Source organism: Pavona decussata, unplaced genomic scaffold (genome assembly GCF_977016875.1).
Source record: "Pavona decussata unplaced genomic scaffold, jaPavDecu1.1 SCAFFOLD_149, whole genome shotgun sequence".
Classification (NCBI taxonomy): domain Eukaryota; kingdom Metazoa; phylum Cnidaria; class Anthozoa; order Scleractinia; family Agariciidae; genus Pavona; species Pavona decussata.
This window is the reverse complement of record NW_028145561.1, coordinates 170,572-189,329: the sequence shown is the minus strand read 5'-3', so window position 1 is coordinate 189,329 and position 18,758 is coordinate 170,572. Positions and strand designations below refer to the sequence as shown.

The 18,758-nt window shown below is 39.6% G+C and overlaps 3 protein-coding genes across 5 annotated transcripts in view; 2 read left to right on the top strand and 1 right to left on the bottom strand.

Annotated features, from left to right (window-relative positions):
- Positions 1 to 7,797, top strand: part of LOC146466225 (dynein axonemal intermediate chain 4-like) — a 44,515-nt gene extending 36,718 nt beyond the window's left edge. The window contains exons 23-24 of the mRNA XM_085127600.1: positions 551 to 634; positions 7,313 to 7,797. Of these exons, the coding sequence (XP_084983726.1) occupies positions 551 to 634; positions 7,313 to 7,390 (162 nt within the window). The 3' untranslated portion in view covers positions 7,391 to 7,797. The remainder of the gene's footprint in view (positions 1 to 550; positions 635 to 7,312) is intronic.
- On the bottom strand, positions 1,891 to 3,593 carry LOC146466226 (alpha-(1,3)-fucosyltransferase 7-like). The gene has a single exon (XM_085127591.1). The coding sequence runs from the start codon at positions 3,155 to 3,157 to the stop codon at positions 1,940 to 1,942; it is 1,218 nt and encodes a 405-aa protein (XP_084983717.1). The 5' UTR covers positions 3,158 to 3,593; the 3' UTR covers positions 1,891 to 1,939.
- Positions 7,798 to 10,132: 2,335 nt separating the features above from the next.
- LOC146466224 (transmembrane protease serine 11D-like) lies at positions 10,133 to 18,024 on the top strand. 3 transcript variants are annotated; one of them, XR_014868078.1, is made up of 9 exons: positions 10,135 to 10,376; positions 11,979 to 12,069; positions 12,471 to 12,509; positions 13,521 to 13,547; positions 13,646 to 13,681; positions 14,230 to 14,427; positions 15,297 to 15,473; positions 16,526 to 17,923; positions 17,980 to 18,024. XR_014868078.1 is itself a non-coding variant. In XM_085127604.1 (8 exons), the coding sequence occupies exons 2-8, from the start codon at positions 12,021 to 12,023 to the stop codon at positions 16,996 to 16,998; spliced, it is 999 nt and encodes a 332-aa protein (XP_084983730.1). In that variant the 5' UTR covers positions 10,135 to 10,376; positions 11,979 to 12,020; the 3' UTR covers positions 16,999 to 18,024. The 3 variants fall into 3 exon arrangements, 2 of the variants coding, with proteins under 2 accessions (XP_084983731.1, XP_084983730.1); XM_085127604.1 differs by having other exon boundaries at positions 16,526 to 18,024; XM_085127605.1 differs by lacking the exon at positions 13,646 to 13,681 and having other exon boundaries at positions 10,133 to 10,376; positions 16,526 to 18,024.
- The last annotated feature ends 734 nt before the right edge of the window (positions 18,025 to 18,758 follow it).

Sequence of the window (18,758 nt, the reverse complement as noted above, 5' to 3'; positions counted from 1 at the left end):
ATTTCTTGTTAAAATCAGCTCAGTCAACTACAACTTCATCACTTGAGAATGATGTATTATTCAGTGAGTGACACAGGTGTACTCGGAAAAAGGAAATCCGAGTGCTCCTATGGAATAAATGTGATAGTATATATATTTTTTTAATATAAATGTTGTTATTGTTGTTGTTTTCGTTTCATTTTTTTCATCACTTGTTATTGGACCAGATTAAGTTACCAACGGCAAACAGCAAAGTGTGAATCAATCGGATGGTTAATGGTAATAGTGTAACAGGTTTGGACGAGATCTGTTCAGTCTTTATGGGGGAGATTGACAAAATATTGAAAGTACTAGTTTAATGGCCTTAGCTCCCACGAGTCTCCTGTAGCTCAGTGGTAGAGCATCCGAACTACTGTAGAAATCGGAAGGTGTTAGGTTCGACTCCTGATAGAAGTACTCGGATTTCCTCTTTTCGAGTTTCCCTGTGTCATTCACCGAATAATACATCATTCTCATAGTAGTTCTTTTCTGTAAGATTGCAATAGCCGACATGTTTGTTTGTTTTGACCAGATCGAAACCATTTTAGTGGGTGATTCTGAAGGCCAGGTAACAGTTTATCAACTCAGAGGACTTGTGTCTCAAAAAGATAATCAGGTAAGTTTAACCTAGAGACACCAGTTAACGTACCGACTCTACCAGCTACCGTCTTTCAACTTGTAGGACGAAAAAACTATGGCGCTTGAGGGGAGAACACATCGTGAGGGCAAAGAAGAGACAGAGTTTACGGGGAGACGGACGTCTCCCCCACGTGGTCCTGTCTCCGATGTTTTTGCCCTTACATCGCTTAATCCCAGCGCGTTCTCTTTCCGCCTTGTTCTCCACAAGCTGCAAGGGTCCTGGAACAGCTCAATGGACTTAGCTTTAGAACCGGACACTTACAATGCGTAAGCGGCAAAATTTTCTGCTTAGCAAGGCACAAAAATGACACAAATAATTTTCAAAGCATTCCGCAAACAGGCAACCCCGGCCCTTATTTCAAATTTGCCCGTAATGTATCAGTCCATTCCAGCTGTGCCCATCTCCCTCCCCCCCCCCCCCCCCCTTGGGGCATTAGCCGGGTATTTTTTTTTTATTTTTTTATTTTTTTGAACGTCCCAGGGATTGGGCAATAGTGGACTCCCGGACATTTGACAACATCGTCGTTTTCACCTCACAATACTGTAGCTTCATTTTAATGCTAAGTTCGACCGTGACATAAATGAGACGGTTGATCTACAAAACGAACGATCACTGCCACAATACTGAGAGATAGGACTTAGTACTTAAATCCAACACTTAATAATTAGAATAAAAGTAAGCACAAAAGCGAAGACATCAACGTATTTTTATCTGCACCGTGCGACATTTGCCGGTCTGTTTTCAAAATGCACAATTTTGGCAATTTTTCGCACTAAATTTCCCACTATTCCTCCTCGTTTTTGTTTATTACAGTTGTTCAAACCTTGCTTTAAGGACGGTGCCTACTATTGTTACAGCGCATACGTTCAGCGCATCGCGAGATACTCGGGTTTCCTATGGGTAGTGCCTGTTAATACAGGAATATTTTTGCGCGGTTTAAAACTATACGGAGAAAGCAGAACTTACCAAATGCCTTTGGTATCTCAAAAGAAAATTGGGGGTTACCATGCATTTTTCAGAGAAAATTAAGCTTTAATTTAGGAAAAAATCCCATACATTGCTTTATATTTTGGCGCTTTTTAGAGATATTGTTGCTTATTTATATCTGAAAAATGCGTGGTTACCCCCAATTTTCTTTTTGGATTCCAATAGGCCTTGCTAAGATCTGCTTTTCCCGCATAGTCATAAACCGCACAAAAAGACTTCGGTATTAGTAGGCACCGTCCTTAAACTTTCTAACTGAATTGAATTCTTATTTCTTCTTTCCTTTGTATAATTACTTTAATCAAGTTGCTCAACAAGTTTTTGTATTTTTTCTTTGTTTTTCCCGCAAGCCTTTTCCTCACCCCACAAATCGTCCATATTGTTATAAACTTTAGCTGGCAAGGAATCGTCATTTAAAGCCGCACATATCTTACAAGTCCAAGATTCGGGTAGCACGGGTTTAAACTCCTTTTTCCACCAAAAATATTCGTTGTAAGCTTTATCGTTTGAGTCCAAGGAAAGTAAATAATTAGCAAGTGCTTTGACTGACAGGAAATTTGCCACGTTAATAAATGAGCCGGGAATGGCGAGCTGTGAGTCATACGAGGCGCCTCCCATCACAACTGGAACGACATTGTGTTCAAACGGTGTATACCAGTATTTCTCTGTTATGTAGTCAACGCAGAAGGAATTTTCAAACGCAATGATGAATTTGTAGCGCTGTAGTTTTTGGCGACAGGCCGGAGACGACCTCCGACAAGTTTCAGTTTGATTGAAACGCCTTGAACATGATCCAAAAACATCAACTTTTATGTATTTTGTTAGTTTTCTTACGAATTCTTCTCTGAGTCCTCCGCAGTGACTTACAATCCAAACAACCAATTTGTCTTTACCGTTGGCATAGTTCGTAGTCACCGTCTGTCTGAGTGCAATCTCGTCGGGTTCCAGTCGGGTGTAGGTTCGATAAGGTACGAAAAACTCCGAATCTTTCCGATACGACATCGTCCAGTTGAAGAAGCCGTTGTACAAAGCCGGGTCGTAGTAGGTGAATTTTGGACTTTCATGCATGAAGTAAATCCATCGCTGTTTTGAAGGTTTTTTCTTTACAATGTTCCTCATGTGTAATACATCTGGTAAATCTCTGCCATGGAATAACACTGCATCGCTGTTCGAGAGTTCGCTTCTGTTATATGTTATTCTGCACGCTTGTACACGACAGCCAATGTTGTTCCAGTGCGTGAAATTGTAGTCATTTGCGAGACCAGGCCATGGTGAGCGACCGAATAATGTAGTGTAAAATAAAACGACCTTCAAGCGGCGTTTGTTCGCGTAATTTTCTTTCCATTGTCCATTCACGATCGAAAGATGATGAAGTTCATTATCTCTTGAAACTTTGTTTTGCAGAAGCCATTGTTGAACGATTACGAGCAAGCTTCCTAGAAAAATGCTAAGGATAGCAAACGTCTTTCTGTACCGAGTCCAAGACATTGGTTTCCATTTTGTTTTTGTTTGCATCGATTCTTACCGATCTGATTTCAACGCGGAAAGGATTTTTTCAACCTGCGTTCAGTTTCTAAGAAACAAACATGTTAATACTCTGCGGTGTAAAGAGCTTTGTTTTCAATGTCCTTTTAATTTTGTTTGACTAAGCAAACAAGGAGTCCACTTACTTATTCTGATTATAATATTTCGAAATGTTTGCTTCTCTTTCCTTTCGTAGCAGGCTTCCTTTTCATGGAGATTCTAGGTATTTTTCGGCTGTTTCTTTTAAAAACAATAACTTTTGATATGAAAAGATCGAGCAACTTTTTCCAATTTCCAGCTCCCAGGTGTGAAATGCAAAATTTCGACTTCTTTCGTATGAAAATTCTATTTGATGGAGATTTCAGTTTTTTTTTTTTTTTTTTTGCTTTTATTACAAAAATAATCGAGCCATTTGAGCAACTTTTTCCAAATTCACAACTTCCAGGCGTGAAATGCAACCTTTCGACTTCCTTCTTAAAGTTATTCGGCAAGATTTTCGCACACCCTCATACATTAATTACGTTCACATTTTGCGACTCAAACTCTACTCAGCACGCTTGCCGTTTTAGGAAGAGGGTTAATATGATAGTGGGGGCAGGTGTAATTAATGTTGGAGGCTGTGCGGAATCTTTCTGTGCTGTTGACGCTTTACGATCGCTTGTATATACAACCGTGACCGAACTGTTGCGATCGTTTGTGATCAACTGCGATCCTGCGATAATTTGGAAACCATAGACCTTATTCCAAAATGCTTACCATTTTAATATCTTTTTGTTGATATTCAAATTAGCCCTTCTCACCTCGTTCTTAAGCTCAAAGTTCAGAAGAGTATTTTACTTTGAACGAGGCAAAAGAGCTAATTTGAATGCAAACAAAAGAATATTAAAATGGAAGCCACTTTGGAATAAGGTTTATTCACTTTTACAGCCGTGCAACCGTATCTCGAACCATAAAAGTTCATATTCGGCTAATTCTGCAAGGAGGCAGGTAGAACACACATTTTATTTTACGATCTTTCACAATTCTTTGCGATAATTTGCTGTCCACCTGTCCGATGGGATGTGGCGTACATTTAACAGCAAAAGCTTTTGCACAGGCGGGAGCAGTTTCAGCACAACTAGATTTTCAAGAACCTCTAAAATTTTTGTATACATGAGAATTAGAAATGCGTCACAACACTCACTGTATAACGGTAACCAAGAAACGAGGATTTGAAAGGAGACGATTTAGCCACAATATAACTTTAGCGAAGGAAAAGTTAAGGCTATTGCAAGGGTTCGCTGGGCTAGTTTTATGAAAAATAGTTTTTTGCCAAATTAAAGTTCATTCATTAAAACAATTTCCGAACGCAGAAAAAGTAAACCTTAAAATCCGCGCAAGTTGAATATTGAGGAAAATAATTTTTTTGAATAAAAGTTAATGAACCATCGAAGTGTCATGATCTCCAAAAGGCATGAACAATACCACTGACCTTTTCCCGGCAAATAGGCTTATCCAGAAGCTTCTTTTTCATCTAATTGGCAATGTTAGTGTCATGTTTGTTAGAAAATTCTCGTTGAGGTAGGAGGTATTTTGTCGCCATGAAACGTTTTATAAGAACGGAAAGGCTTGGAAACAAACCGGAGTGACAAGGGCTCATGGTTTAAACAACCTTCAACTTCACAGATCAGAGAAGAATCGAGAGAGGCACAGCGCGAAACACCGATTTCCTTTAGTTTTGCCCATTGGTGACCAAACTATGCCTTTGGTAGATTGTTTTGCCACAAGTAACAAGTTTTTTGCGAGTTTTGCCTCCATTCAAATGAATTTATAGGGTATCTAAAGTTATCAGATTTTGACGAAATTTAGCCAATGTGTTGGTCACACATTGGAGAGGTTAAGCACCACGTTTACGGCAAACGGCAAACGGCAGAAATGACCACGTGACCATGTTTATCCTTCATTTGCCGCTCGCTGTTTTAAGTTTCTCAGAAAAATTGAGTGTTTTTGCGTTAGAATTAAAGGGCCAGAATTATCTTGTTCTATTTTCATCTACGTACTCATATTTTCAAGAAAACATAATCTCACGTTTGCCGTTTGCCGTAAACGTGGTGCTTAAGCTCTCTATTAATGCACCAAAGCGTGTCAGGCTTTTGCGAAATTCGAAATAGCTTTCTTGCGGCGTCCCAGCCCATGAGACTCATTGTAAAGTATTCCATTGTCAAACTTTGCAATATCGGAAAAGCCTGACACACTTTGTTAGCCCATGTATGGAATGTCTTCATTAATGTGAGGGCTGGTAATTCAGTCAAAGAACACACACCGTCAGTTTTGCATTTCAGGGCTTGCGCGCACCCACCAAAGCAAAGACGTTCAAAAGTAGCCTCATTTCAGATCCTACAATTTATAAGCTTTACACTGATATATAGTTTTCTAGGGTTTCCATAAAAAAAGGCGCGCATACAAATTTTCTCTGAAGAACATCTGCGATGGTTTGGAATAACCTTATACTGTTTACTTAGTTTATCTAATTTGTGGAAATCCCTTTGAATTGGTGCTCAATGAAAATACATACATTGTAAACTTGGACCGAAGGGTAACTACTCGTTGTTCTTTCACCGAAACAATCATTGCAAATTTTTCGACGGCTGATTTTGTGATTGACTGCGATTGTTTGCCATCATATTATGAAAACCAGTCGGGACAAGTACGAGTTGTCCGGCACAACTCTGTTCCCATGAATTGCATGTGTATTGAAATAAATTTTCGGGTAAAGCCGGGGATACAACGTTGATCATGCGCTTCAAGAAAACCATGGCAAACCATATACACTCGATTGACAAAAAAAAACGTCAATTAAAAATAAGACTCAACAGCTTTCTGGAAAATGTTTGAGCAATCAGCTTGTTTGCATTCCTCTTGGTAGAAAATATAAGCACGTGGACAAAGGAATAAATACGAAATATGCGCATGCTGATTAGATCACTACATAATCCATCAGGTCGCATCGTTTTATATTCACGCAAGAGAGACAGTGATTATTTAGCAATCAACATATACCTAACGAAGCAGTGTGCCCGCGTCCACTCAGAAAATCCATGTTTTACAAGTTCATGTCACAAGTCGTCGTTTTACAAATCCACGTTTTACAAATCTATTTTTACAAACCGATGTTTTACAAATCCACGTTTCACAAATCCATGTTTTTCAAATCCACGCTTTACCAATCCATGTTTTACAAGTCCGCGTTTCACAAATCCATGTTTTACAATTTACAAATCATCGTTTCACTAATCCATGTTTTACAAATCGTCGTTTTACAAATCCATATTTACAAATCCATGTTTACAAATCCCTGTTTTAGAAACCCAGTGCAGTCCACCCCAGTTCAATTCACTCCACCGTTTAATTAACTTTCATTAAAATAAACTTCGGTCCCCCAGGGCATTTGAACGCTTTTATTTGTCCCGGCTGTGAGGTATTTGCGGCTTTGTTTTCAAGTAATCCTAATGCCCGGGGAGGGATGAGCACCATTGGAAATCTTCACAGATTATGTTCATATTTGTACACCGTCTCAGTTTTTGACCGTTACAGCTTTCAATTTTTTAGTGTTTTATCGTGAATCATCATTTTATCATAACATACTTTATTCAAGATGCAAATTTTACAATAACGCACAAAAGAAATCGGCCAAATTACCTTATAAACTCTGTCGATAAAACCAAACACCCATTTAAAATACGTCGGATTTTAAAATTCACAAAGCAGAGGTTCAATTTCCAAACAAGTATTAGTTTTTGCTTGTGTGGTAATTGGGCTGATTTCCCCCCCTCCCCCACCCCCTCCCGCAGGCCTGATACTCAATATTACCACCTATTTCTCGCATTGAATTTGCACTTTTAAAAGTATCCAACGTGGTGAAAATTTTTTGAATAACGTCTATGTTTCTCTGGTTACATAGATGTTTGACATGTGAATAGGTCCGTTTTTGGAGGACTGTCACTCGCCAATCAAATTGCTTCGAATTTTGATAGGTATAAAATGTCTTCGGTTTCCTTTCATGAAAAATGACCCTAAAAGATCTGCGTAGGCGGGCCACCTTTTAGAATAGACCTGTCTTAATACCTTCCATGAATACTTAAAAACGTTGTTTGTGTGTTTTATCAGGCGCAGGTTTTGACCAAGTTAATCAGATCAGTAGACAACTCCGCCGGATCACCAAGCAAAAATAAAGCAGACAACTGATTCAACAAGCATCCTTCTGACGGAGAGGAGTTGAATCGTCAGTGCCATGGTCTGGTCGCTTCTTGAAAAAACACGTACAATGTTTTGTGGTTTTACCTCGGTTATGGGAGAATCCAAAATTGTGGTGACTATAGTGTGATACTGATGTCTGCAAAACAGCAAATTAAATCTTTGTGCATTAGGTGGTTAGCATGAGTTCGTTTTTAAACCCCAATGTATTCATTTCAAAGGTGCAACCAAGTCTTGACCTTCCAGTGTTGTATTGTATAAATAACTTGAAAAAAATGAACCTCTCAAAGGAAAAGACGAAAAAGAAGAAACTCCCTTGTACAGAAGTCATAGAAACGTTTATTTATTTTATAAAATTGTAACAAAAACATAATTTAATAAAATACAGTTTTAGACTGTTTTGTGACAACGCGTTTGGCTAAAATGTCCCCAATAATCGTACACAGTATGGCATATCTCGATCTTTGTTTGGAATGTACATTTCAAACTATCTACTACGTTAATTGAGGTCTTCAAGGATTTCCTGGGTATCGGTAGCCTCCCTTGCAGACGCTCTTTTGGGTATTGCTAAACATAGAGAAGATGGTAGACTGAGAGCAGTCTCTCCTTTGCTCGAGAATCCACGGGGAAGAACGGAAAAAACTGAGCGAGCACGATATTCGAAGGGGCACGTCGCGCACGCGAGCGGCAAAGCCGCGCCTTCCTCTGCCCGCGCTACTCGCGGCTTTGCCGTTCGCACTTCAAATGTCTTGTGTTCTTCGCGGATTCTCGAGCAAACGAAAGGAGACTGCTCGCAGACTAAGAAGATGGGGTAAAGCCTGCCGCACACTTGAGGAAAGAGCTGAGCAAACTGCCTTACGAGACATCGCGAGGCAATCAGCTGAACTGTTTCCTCAAGTGTGCAGTTGAGTTTTCGTGAGAATTTCGCCTCGCGAGGCGAAATCTCAAATATCAAACAAGACAGATATTTTCCTCAGGCCTCGCGAGACGAAAAACTCACGAAAACTCAACAGCACACGTGACCAAACAGCTGAGCTTTCGCGATATTGGCGAGAAAGTATTTCGCGGGGTTTTATTTTCGTGATTTCAAAAGGCACATATGAAAAAAGAGCATTGAATTTCGCAATTCAAGCGTTCTTAACTTCATTTTATTTTTCAAAAGTCTAAACCTTAAAAATTTCTACTGAGATAAACTGGAACCAGCAAAACGCATATTTGAAAATTGGCTTTTAAGGTAAACTGGAACCAGCAAAACGCATGCAACAAAAACCCACGTATAAGAACCTAGTGATTTAAGAACCTACAGGCTGAAATTGGGCATTTTAATACCCAAATATATAAGAACCTATTTAGCCTGGCAAAGTAAAATAGGCTCTTATACAAAAAAAAAAAACACTTATTGTAAGGCCAAAAACTGGATTTTGTTGGAAATTGTGAAATTTCTGAGAAATATACCATGAAAATTACTTGTTTAATACAGTATGTAGTACAATGAAGAAACTTCAAAATTGAAAATCTTTTAAATACAGAGTATAGAATATGTAGTACTGTATAAAATTGTACTGGTGTAGTCTTGGGACTTGAATCTGTATAGTGCCCTGACTTTTTGTATCACTATGACAAATCCTACAAATAAGAACCTACTAAGAACCTAATCAGCCTGACTTCGGAAAAACTACCCCAAAATATAAGAACCCATTGAGCCTGGACCCAAAAATTCTAGGTTCTTATACGTGGGTTTTTACTGTATTTAAAAATTATCACAACATAAGATACAAAATGGAACTTACCAGTAAAACCAGTTAATAATTTGTATATTTGTCGATACATATACTGTATGTGTTGTTGTTATTACATGTTAATCATTTTTTTCCGTGATTTGAATTTTCTCAGTTGGGTATTAAATTTCGCGAAGATTTTTATTCGCGGGTTTTAAAATCGCGAAAATAAGTATCAATACGGTAGTACTAATGACAACGAACTGTTTGTTAAACAATACAATAGCATTGCCATCTTCTGTTCAGAAAAATAGTTATATGCTTGAAAAAACAAGACTCCAAACTATCGATTGCAGTCAGGACAAGATGGATTATCGATTTTTGCCAATCGAGAGAAAAATTTCTGTGAGTTCGATTGTTATCGATTACCGATATCAATCGATAGAAATCGGCGATTGATTACAATATCGATTGATTACAGGAGCCGATGACTCATGGGCTCCTGTTGATTATAACCTTTGGCGATACTGATAATCGATATTGATTACCTCTGGCGGACTGAGATCAGAGAGGGTAGTTGATTTTTTTCTCCATACCGAAGTGCAGTGGTAGCACTCGACTAGTCCGCAACGATTTTGTGTGAGTTTCAACTGACACCACTTTTAATTCAGTGTTGAATTCAGCTTTTCTGTGTTCTTCATAAATTGTCTAGAGAGTTGTGATGTCACTATAAATTAAACAGTTAATAACTAACACTTAATAGGTCCACACGTCTGTTATCTTACCGCTCAAATGAAATAGGACACGTCTGCGGTGAAGACGAGATCGTGGCTGGTACTGATCAGTGATGACGCACCATGTCTCTTGCGACTAACCTTCCCGTAAGTTCTTATTTATTTACAACCATTCTGCTTCACCTCTGAGTGCCATCTTTAAAGATTTCTCGAGATATTAAGGTGATTCTCTCACCTCGTATTTACTGTCTGTCCCAGCTTGCGTCATCAAGTCATACAAAACTGTCAAGATAAGCAAATTAAATTACTTCCTGTCCGGTTAAATACTGACAGATAAAACGCTGTAAATTCTTTATTCAAGTCTGTAGCCCTGGTGCGCAATACTCCAACACTGAGGTGTTGTGCATGTGAGGGAGCTTTCAGGAGCGGCTACGTTCGGACAAGACGGACATTCGGCTGGTCCATCTGGCATAACCAAGACAACTGCCTAAACTGAGCTTTAAAGAGAAGAGTTTTTTATTTGAGGTAACATATTACCTTTCTTTAATAGTTAGTGGCATGTTATGATCGGTTGTGTCTCAAGACTCAAATATATTTCGGTACCTTGTATGGCGCACGGATTACACCGTATTATAGTGTTTGATGAAAGCGCTATCAGGATTTCGGCCACAACGTCCCTCTTATATTACAAGAAGAGTTGCGTTGTTTTAAGTTTCCCAGGTCAACACACTACAAACGATCCAGACTTTTGGAATGCAAGCCAAGAAGACTGGAGTTTACACCGGGCGAGGCATCTGTCTATTCTCAAGAGTCGTTTGTAACTGTTGACAGCATTTCTTGGTCTCATTTAATGGCAATTTTGGTTTTTCAATTTATTTTGATTTGGTCAGTATCACCAGTTTGCGAGGTAGGATTGCTATTTCACATATTCTTGTTAAAAGTGTTGATGACATAATTAGGCACAGCATTTGCGTGCATGGTTTCCAACTCGAACGATCAGAGTCACAGATTAAATACCTATAAAAAGAGAGCAGATGTAGAATCAATCAAAGTAATCGCCTTAGTTGTCCTAGAGGTACAGTGAAAATTAAACGGAGCCCTGACTCAAGTAATCCAGTGTCGGATTAGGCACAAATTGACTCACTCGCAAAAATTGCGCAAGGTAACAAAGTCTATTGGGAGTTTGCCAATAAGGATCAGTCGAGCAAGAGGGACTTCGTCTACTGCTGTTTTTAATACGCTAATAATAGGATACTAATATAAGTGGCTTCCCAGCCCAGTTCTTCCTACACCAGCACCCCCCCCCCCCCCCCCGCCCCGTCCTTAGGGACAACAGTTGACTCCTGATAACTCGAATCTTTGTGGGAAATCAGAAAAGGCTCGATTTATCGGGAGATGGCAACAAATAACTGAAAATTAGAAATAAAACAGTGTTTTCATGCTTACATCGTTTGACTGCTTTTCAAAGAAACTGAAGAAAGTGTTTTTAAAATCAGAAAGACTAAATACGGAACGATATTTTGCTAACAAACCAAAACAGATCTGAAGATAGTACAGTAGTGTACAAAACAATACAAAGCAGCAAAAGAAGTCGATGAAAACTAATCAGTGGTTCTAGTTACTCGGGAGTCAACTGCACTTGTAAGCGATTTCCCTGATTTCTTCTAATGAGCGATTCCATTAACTAGAAGGAAGGGAGGGGGGAGCACTCGTCAAGTTTTCAACCCTCACAACTGAAAAGTACCAAGAACCATTCAATGGAGAATACAAAGATTGAACACACAAAATGAAGAACCACACTGTGAGAGCTAATGCCCGGGGGAGCTAATGACAAGATGGCTGCAGCCGAGCAATAATCTTGGCTGGGCGTTGTGAACGCGGCCATCAAAACACCGGTCTTAAACCACATTTCAAGAAGAAAAGGCGCTACTTTTCCAGAAATTTAATACAAAATTGCTAAGCCTCGGATCAGTTAAATCTGCAAAATTTTTGATGGGGCTCACAAGATCGTCCAAACTTTTCCATGTTACAATCAGACTAGAGTGCGCTGTCAAGCACGCAAGTTTTATAAGAAAAAAACACGCACGTTTTTCACTGGCATTGTTCAATATTTTCTACCCTTTATAGGTGATCCAAAAATAACGTCGGCATCGTTCAACGGTATCCAGGATGTTGCTGGGGGAGCTTTTGATTTGTCTGAGTGTGATTACGTTGTGTGGTAAGCTCAGTCACATATATTATTTTACACGGTTATTATTCGTTGTTCTCATCCACGTATCTTACGCAATCAGCAAAACAAATCTCTAACGACATGAGGGGAAGGGAGACAGGAGAAAAAAGGTGAAAGTTTTGCGCGAAAATGGACAAAACAGCGCATGACGTAATGCTGACAGAAAAAGCACCCACCTATGAATTTTTGCAATAAAGAAAAAAAACAAGGCTTTCTGTTATAAGCGATTTGTCCTTCTTTTCTTCCTGACTCGACGTAAATAATGTAAGCAGAACAAACAGCATGCTTTCACGCACCTGCAGCCTTGAAGGATGGTAGAACTGTTGACGCGAAAGCCAACAATGGCAATTCATTCGAAAAGTTTTTTTTATTTTTTGTTTTTATCGCAGATTTTGCACCACTGGAATTGGAAGTGACACCTTTGCCAGGTATTACATATAAGACCTTTTGTCAAAAAAGGTTTAGCTTGAGTATCAGGCTTCTCGGAGGGGGGGGAGGGGGAAAGGGCATTTCTGCCCCCTCCCCTGAGGAAGACCTGATACTCTAGTAAACAAAGGTTTGACTCTTTACCTCATAGTTATACCAGACTCATTATAACACCTTATATTTATCATTTTATGTAGTGCAAGGGCTGTGGTTAGCTGCTATGGCAACCAAAAGCTGAAACAGGTTGTTACACCAGTACATATGTTATTATGTTATTTGTAAAGTCAGGCGGCTCTTTCGAGAATGGCTTCTCTAGCTTGCTTTTTTTGATAGCGGGCAAAATAGTCTTCATCTTAAGGTTAGGTAAGGTAATATTTTCGACGGCCGTGTATTGAGGGAAGGGGATTAGATAGCGGAACAGCTCTTTCAGCGGAGATCAATGATATTGGTGATGTGATGATCCTCCTGTCCACAGTTGCTCCTTTTCACTAGCAGCTGTTTTTGATTTTACTCCAGTTAATTTCAATCGTAAGCCGTATTTTCCGCTCATGTCCGCTGTGCCACTTCCGCTGTCATGGAATTTGATTCTTGATGTACCCGGGTGATATAATAAAATCACTATCAAACGTTTTTTGGACCTTAAGGTTAGATTCTTGGAACAAACGTTTGGAGAAGAGCTGTAGTCTCTTGACCGTAATATCAAAGAACAAATTCTCCTATCTTGTCCCCATACTTTTATTATAAAAGTACTGGGGGAAGTTTAAATAATATTCACCTAGGGTGATCATATCCTTAATTCTCATAACCTCAGGGATTGAATAAGCGTTGATATTACAAGGCGAAATTTGATGCTGATCACTGTTAGGGCTTAAAGGTTAACAGCTGGAAATTTAAGAAGATGTGAACGGTCCGCTCCTGAGATAACTCAAAACAAATTGCTCCAGGAGAATAACTGAATTGGAAAAGTGATATCTTATTTTCTTATTGTGTGTATATTTCTTTTAAATTTGCAGATGCATCGACACCACAACACACGACAGGTAAAGCTTTTTTTAAGAAACTCCTTTATTACAAAGCAACGCTGAAAGAACCTATCATTAACCTGCTCGTCATTTTTTTCTTCTTCTTTCTTTTTCAGCACGGCCATCGTCGTTTTCACCCTCTATGGATTCCAGTACGTCTTTTTTTTTACTACCTTTGTTGTAGTTACTTTTTCTAATAAACTTCCTTTGACGACACAAACGTTATGTCAGGATTGCTAGCCTTAGACCACGAGGACCCGTGAGTAGACACGGCCCTATGTATTAGCACTGTGAAATGAAAATCCAATCAAGCAGTTGGCAGTAGTTTCCTGTCGTGTTCAGGGTCCGGTTTCGCTTTTTTTTTTTTTTTTTTTTTGTTTTTTTTGCGATCCTTGTAACGTTCTCGAAATGATGCGTTCTCCCACATTTGATTTTTTGATTCAACTGCGTAACCTTCTATCATAGTTGATTTACTAATAGTTTTTAAAGCGCGAAGCTGTCTTTTTTAGCAATCTTATCCTGTAATACATACCATTCAATATGAAAAAACTAAATAAAGCCGTAATGAAAGAGCCTGCTTAATAATAAAGCGAAATATTAAAGTAGATAAAATAGGGGTCTTCTATATACCAAAAGCGTTAAGTCGTTTTTGACACCGTTTAGCGGCTTCCATACCAGCTGATATGTCCGTTGTTTTTAGTCTTTCCTCAAGAATGCGGCCTCCGAAAGATAAGAAACAAGAACACTACAGGCCGACGGGTGAAAAGGATTGTGGGTGGCTCCCAGAGTTCCCAAGGAAAGTGGCCATGGCAGGCGGCGCTGTTGTTTAAAGGAAGTCACTACTGCGGCGGCGCAGTCATATCAAACACGTGGATAGTGACAACAGCCCATTGTTTTAGTGAGTATTGTAATATTTATCGTCAGTTTATAAGCTACAATAAGGTAAAAGCCGCATATTGATTACAGTTCGATCGAGAGAATAACCATACCTTGTTCGCCAATGTTTAGGCATTTGTTGGATAGACGTGAAAACTGCAAAGGACCGCGAACGATAATGCTGTCAGTTGACGTAGGATTTGTAGGATACCGTTGTTGTTGTATGAACTGATAAACAGTGGTAATGATGCGTCAAAGTTTAAGTCCTGAAAAGTAATGGAAACCGATGCCAGCAACCATTATTCTTCCTGCTGAGACTCACATTCTTACAATCACAAGAAAAATAGTATATCTTCTGGATTTAATAAAGATTTCATCGGACAATGTTCCCAACCAATTGTACAACTCGATAGCGCAGTTCACTTACGTTTAGAATTCAGAAACATTTTACACCGTCAGAACTCACGTTGCTTGTTAACCTCACAGTTCAACCTATAAAGCAATAAACTTCCTTTTTTGGTTATTTTATTTGTTTGTTTGCTTTACCACAACAACGGCTTGAACCAGAGCAACCCCCACCCCCCCCCCCCCTTACAACCACCTCCATTTTGTTTGTTTTGGGCTTTTTTTACTTAATGATAATTAGAGGCAAACGTTTTAACATTCAGCAGTATTTTTATCTTGTAGACTTTTGTTTTTCCCTTAATCGAGGCTATGGATCTTTTAATTGTTTCAACCAAGGGAAAGAATATTGTCCGCGTTACACCTCGTCCCCATTCTCCTCTCGTCTCGCCATCAAAAGTTTTCCATCACACTGTTCCATTGTTGTTTTTGTTATTTTTTATTTACTCCTGACATGTTTAGGTTCCAAGTTTTCTTTATTCTGTTTAGACCCTTTTACGTCCAGTAATCCAGCAGACTGGACGGCGGTTCTTGGAGATCACCATCTGAAGGAAAGGGATGATCGCTTTGAGCAAAGACGTAAAGTTGTGAACATCACAATACACGAAAACTACAAATCCATGTGGTTTGAAGGGATATACGATACGCCGCCCTTGAACGATATCTGTAAGTATTACAATACTCAAATAACGTCCAGCCATTACTCTGTTATGGCATTTAAGTGTTTTATTTTGTTTCCATGAAAATTATCTGTTTGGCCTTAGTATTGCATGTATAGCGGTAGGTGGCGTTCAATGTTAGAGCACGGTGTACCTTGTACTAGGCCACTGAGTTTAGCACAGGGGCCACTGAGTCTGTATACAATTTCTGTGACTACCAGGCCCTTTATCTACAGATCTTTTGTCTATTACCCTTTCACTCCCATTATCTGAATGTTAATTCTCCCAACTAACTGTCATACAATTCTTTTTAAAGTTAGTTCACACAATTTGGTGTTACATAAAACAATATCACCTAGTTGATGATTGTCTTTATTTTCATCACCTGTCTGGTCGGCAATGTATTGATAATGTAAGGAGAAATTACACATTGATCACTCCTGGGAGTGACAGGGGTTAAGGTACCGAATGTGAACCAGCTTGGTCTGTCTCTACATTGTCCTCATTGTCAGTGTGTTCTTTCCTAAACAAAAAATATTGGCCCACATTGTCTCGGACTCTACCCAGGTGTAGAAATGGGTATTGACGACAACTGAATGCTAAAGGGAACAAGCATCCCATCTACTCAGGGAAACAGTCATTCCTGGTTAATTACCCGACCCCCACCCTGTGGGGTCCAGCGGCCCTTTCATGGAAAATAAACCAGATTAAGTTCTGAGATTATGGGCCACTTAGCCGGGCTCGAAAAACTGTATCACTTTTTGTGAAAATATTGTGTTTATTTTATTCACTCCAAGAACTGGTAATGCAGAGACATGCAAAAATTAACGATAAAAACCAATAATAAAAACCGACGTTTCGGTGTCTTCATGACGCCATTGTCAAGGAGAAATTTTTTTTTTTTTTTTAATTTCTCCTTGACAATGGCGTCCTGAATACACCGAAACGCCGGTTTTTATCGTCAATTTTTGCATGTCTCTGCACTCCAAGAACTGGTAAGAATAGCCATGACCTGAGGTATTTTAGGTGTTAACATGGAAATCTCATGTTGTATTTCAGCCATTCTCAAGCTCGACAAACCACTTGTGTTCACTGATTACGTCCAGCCGCTGTGCTTGCCTCGTCCAGATGACGTTTTCGCGCCAAATGAGGAGTGCTATGTGGCGGGCTGGGGCCATACTCAGTGGAATGGTACCCAACCAGACATACTACGTGAGACTATAGTTAGAGTTGTGTCACGCGAAGTGTGTAACCTGGAAAAGTCGTACAACGGAACCATTCATGACACTGCAATGTGCGCGGGATATCCCGAGGGAGGAATTGATGCGTGTGAATACGACAGTGGTGGTCCGCTGGTCTGTACGAAGTGCGGACGCCATTACGCGGCTGGATTAGTTTCGTGGGGTGAACAATGTGCTTTGCCGAACAAATACGGTGTCTATGCTAATTTAACGGTGTTGACGCCGTGGATTAAGGACAGAATTAGCAGATTTGAGCGAGGGAACAATGGCATTAGAGCCTTAAGAGGGTAAATCGACTGCTAAGAGTGGCAACCTTAAATATAATAGCGTTTTCAGTTCCCAGCGCTATTAAAACATCGAAAAACATTGCGCTACCTTTGAAGGGAACGAACTATTTCAGGGGGGAATGAATCCTTGTACAAGATACCTTACAACAACATGATAGCATTGCTCACGCTAACTCTAGCAAAAACAGCATTAATTTAGACCAAAAATAACTAACTCGTTTCAATAGACCGGTTTCCCATTGAAAGTCGTAAAACCAAAACCAAAGTTATTACTCTGGCCAATCCCAGCAGATCTAAACAATACAATGATCCAATCAGAATTCGAAGCAAATATATGTAAATGGCGCCAAGCGCGGGAAAACACGTGCGGGCAAAACACGATTGGTTTTGGATTGGATTCCCACTGGTTGAGAAAGTGGCCGAGTTTCATTAACCAATCACAGAGCGTAGCAATGCAAAACCAAAGCTTACGCGAAATTACTTTCGACACTCAATTGAAAACCTCTCTGATAACACTAACGAAAATAATACACTTTACTTTGAGAGGGGATTGGGAATAGCCTTAATGTGTAACTTGACTTGCATTAGACGTCGCTGGAATGTGACAAAAAGATAAGGCCTAACAACTTAATATTACTATTTGTACGCGTGACTTCAAGATAACAGTAACCGCCATTGGTTGTTACAAGCAGAAAATGATTATTCCTTGGGCCTGTAATGAAAACTTGGAGTAAGATGAGTTAGAGAGTTGTACATAGCGATAGGTAATTTACACTAAATTTTTTAAATGTGAATTGATTAATGCGTGAAACTTAAATTTCGGTTAAAAAAAAAAAAAAGATTCGCATTCTCTTGTCCTGATAAAACCTCAAGCTTTGCCAGCAGTACTTATACTGAACGCGTAGTGACCAGGAAAACCGGTTAAACGAGTATTACTAGCTTCACATCCGCATAGCAGTACCTTTCTAGCTTTGGTAGTCTAGAGGCGAGCTAGATAAACTACGCCAGTAAACGCAGCCAATAGCAACAGATTCAGAGTTTAACCTGGTGCTCGCCGCGAGCGGTGGCTGTGGTGTACTCAGACGTTGTTTTCTGGTGGTCACTGTGACCAGCTTCTCTAGTAACACTCGACCGGATTTATTTTATTTTTAGTTGGCGATCAGTTATTTTTCAGAATTAAATGCTTTGGCCCTGATAGAAATGGCTAAACAGCCGATGGGACCGAATTATTTTTACCCTCGTTCGATCAACGAGGATCTTTAAACGAATCTTTGACCTCTTATTGTCCTAACTCAGAACCAGGCTCGCTCGTTCCCTGACAGCAATGTCTGCAATTGCAAATGCTCGGTCGTGTCAGCCCAAAATTCGGTAAACTTAATACTGTTTCCTGGAGCAGCAACTTTTCTATGCTTTTAAGAACTGAGCTGACTCAAGAAAGTTGGGCACTCTTCTTCCTTTTTGGTCCTACGTAACTGTGACACCCCAGGTCGGCCCCTAGGCTAAAAGGTCCTCGGGATTTGTTAGAGGGACCTCAATTTCCAGCAGATTTAGTCCGGCATTTGTACAAATACCTTGTACTCACTATTTCTGGTACTTATGTGCTTGAGTTTCATTTCCGTTTCGTGTCATGTTTTATTCGTCCCGAATAGAGACTTTTGTTCGTTTGCCAAATTATTTTGGGGTTTAAAGCCGTATGTATGACACTTGAAACACACTAAATTTTTCCATGGATTATTTTCTAACCGAAATAGAAAACATTTCAAT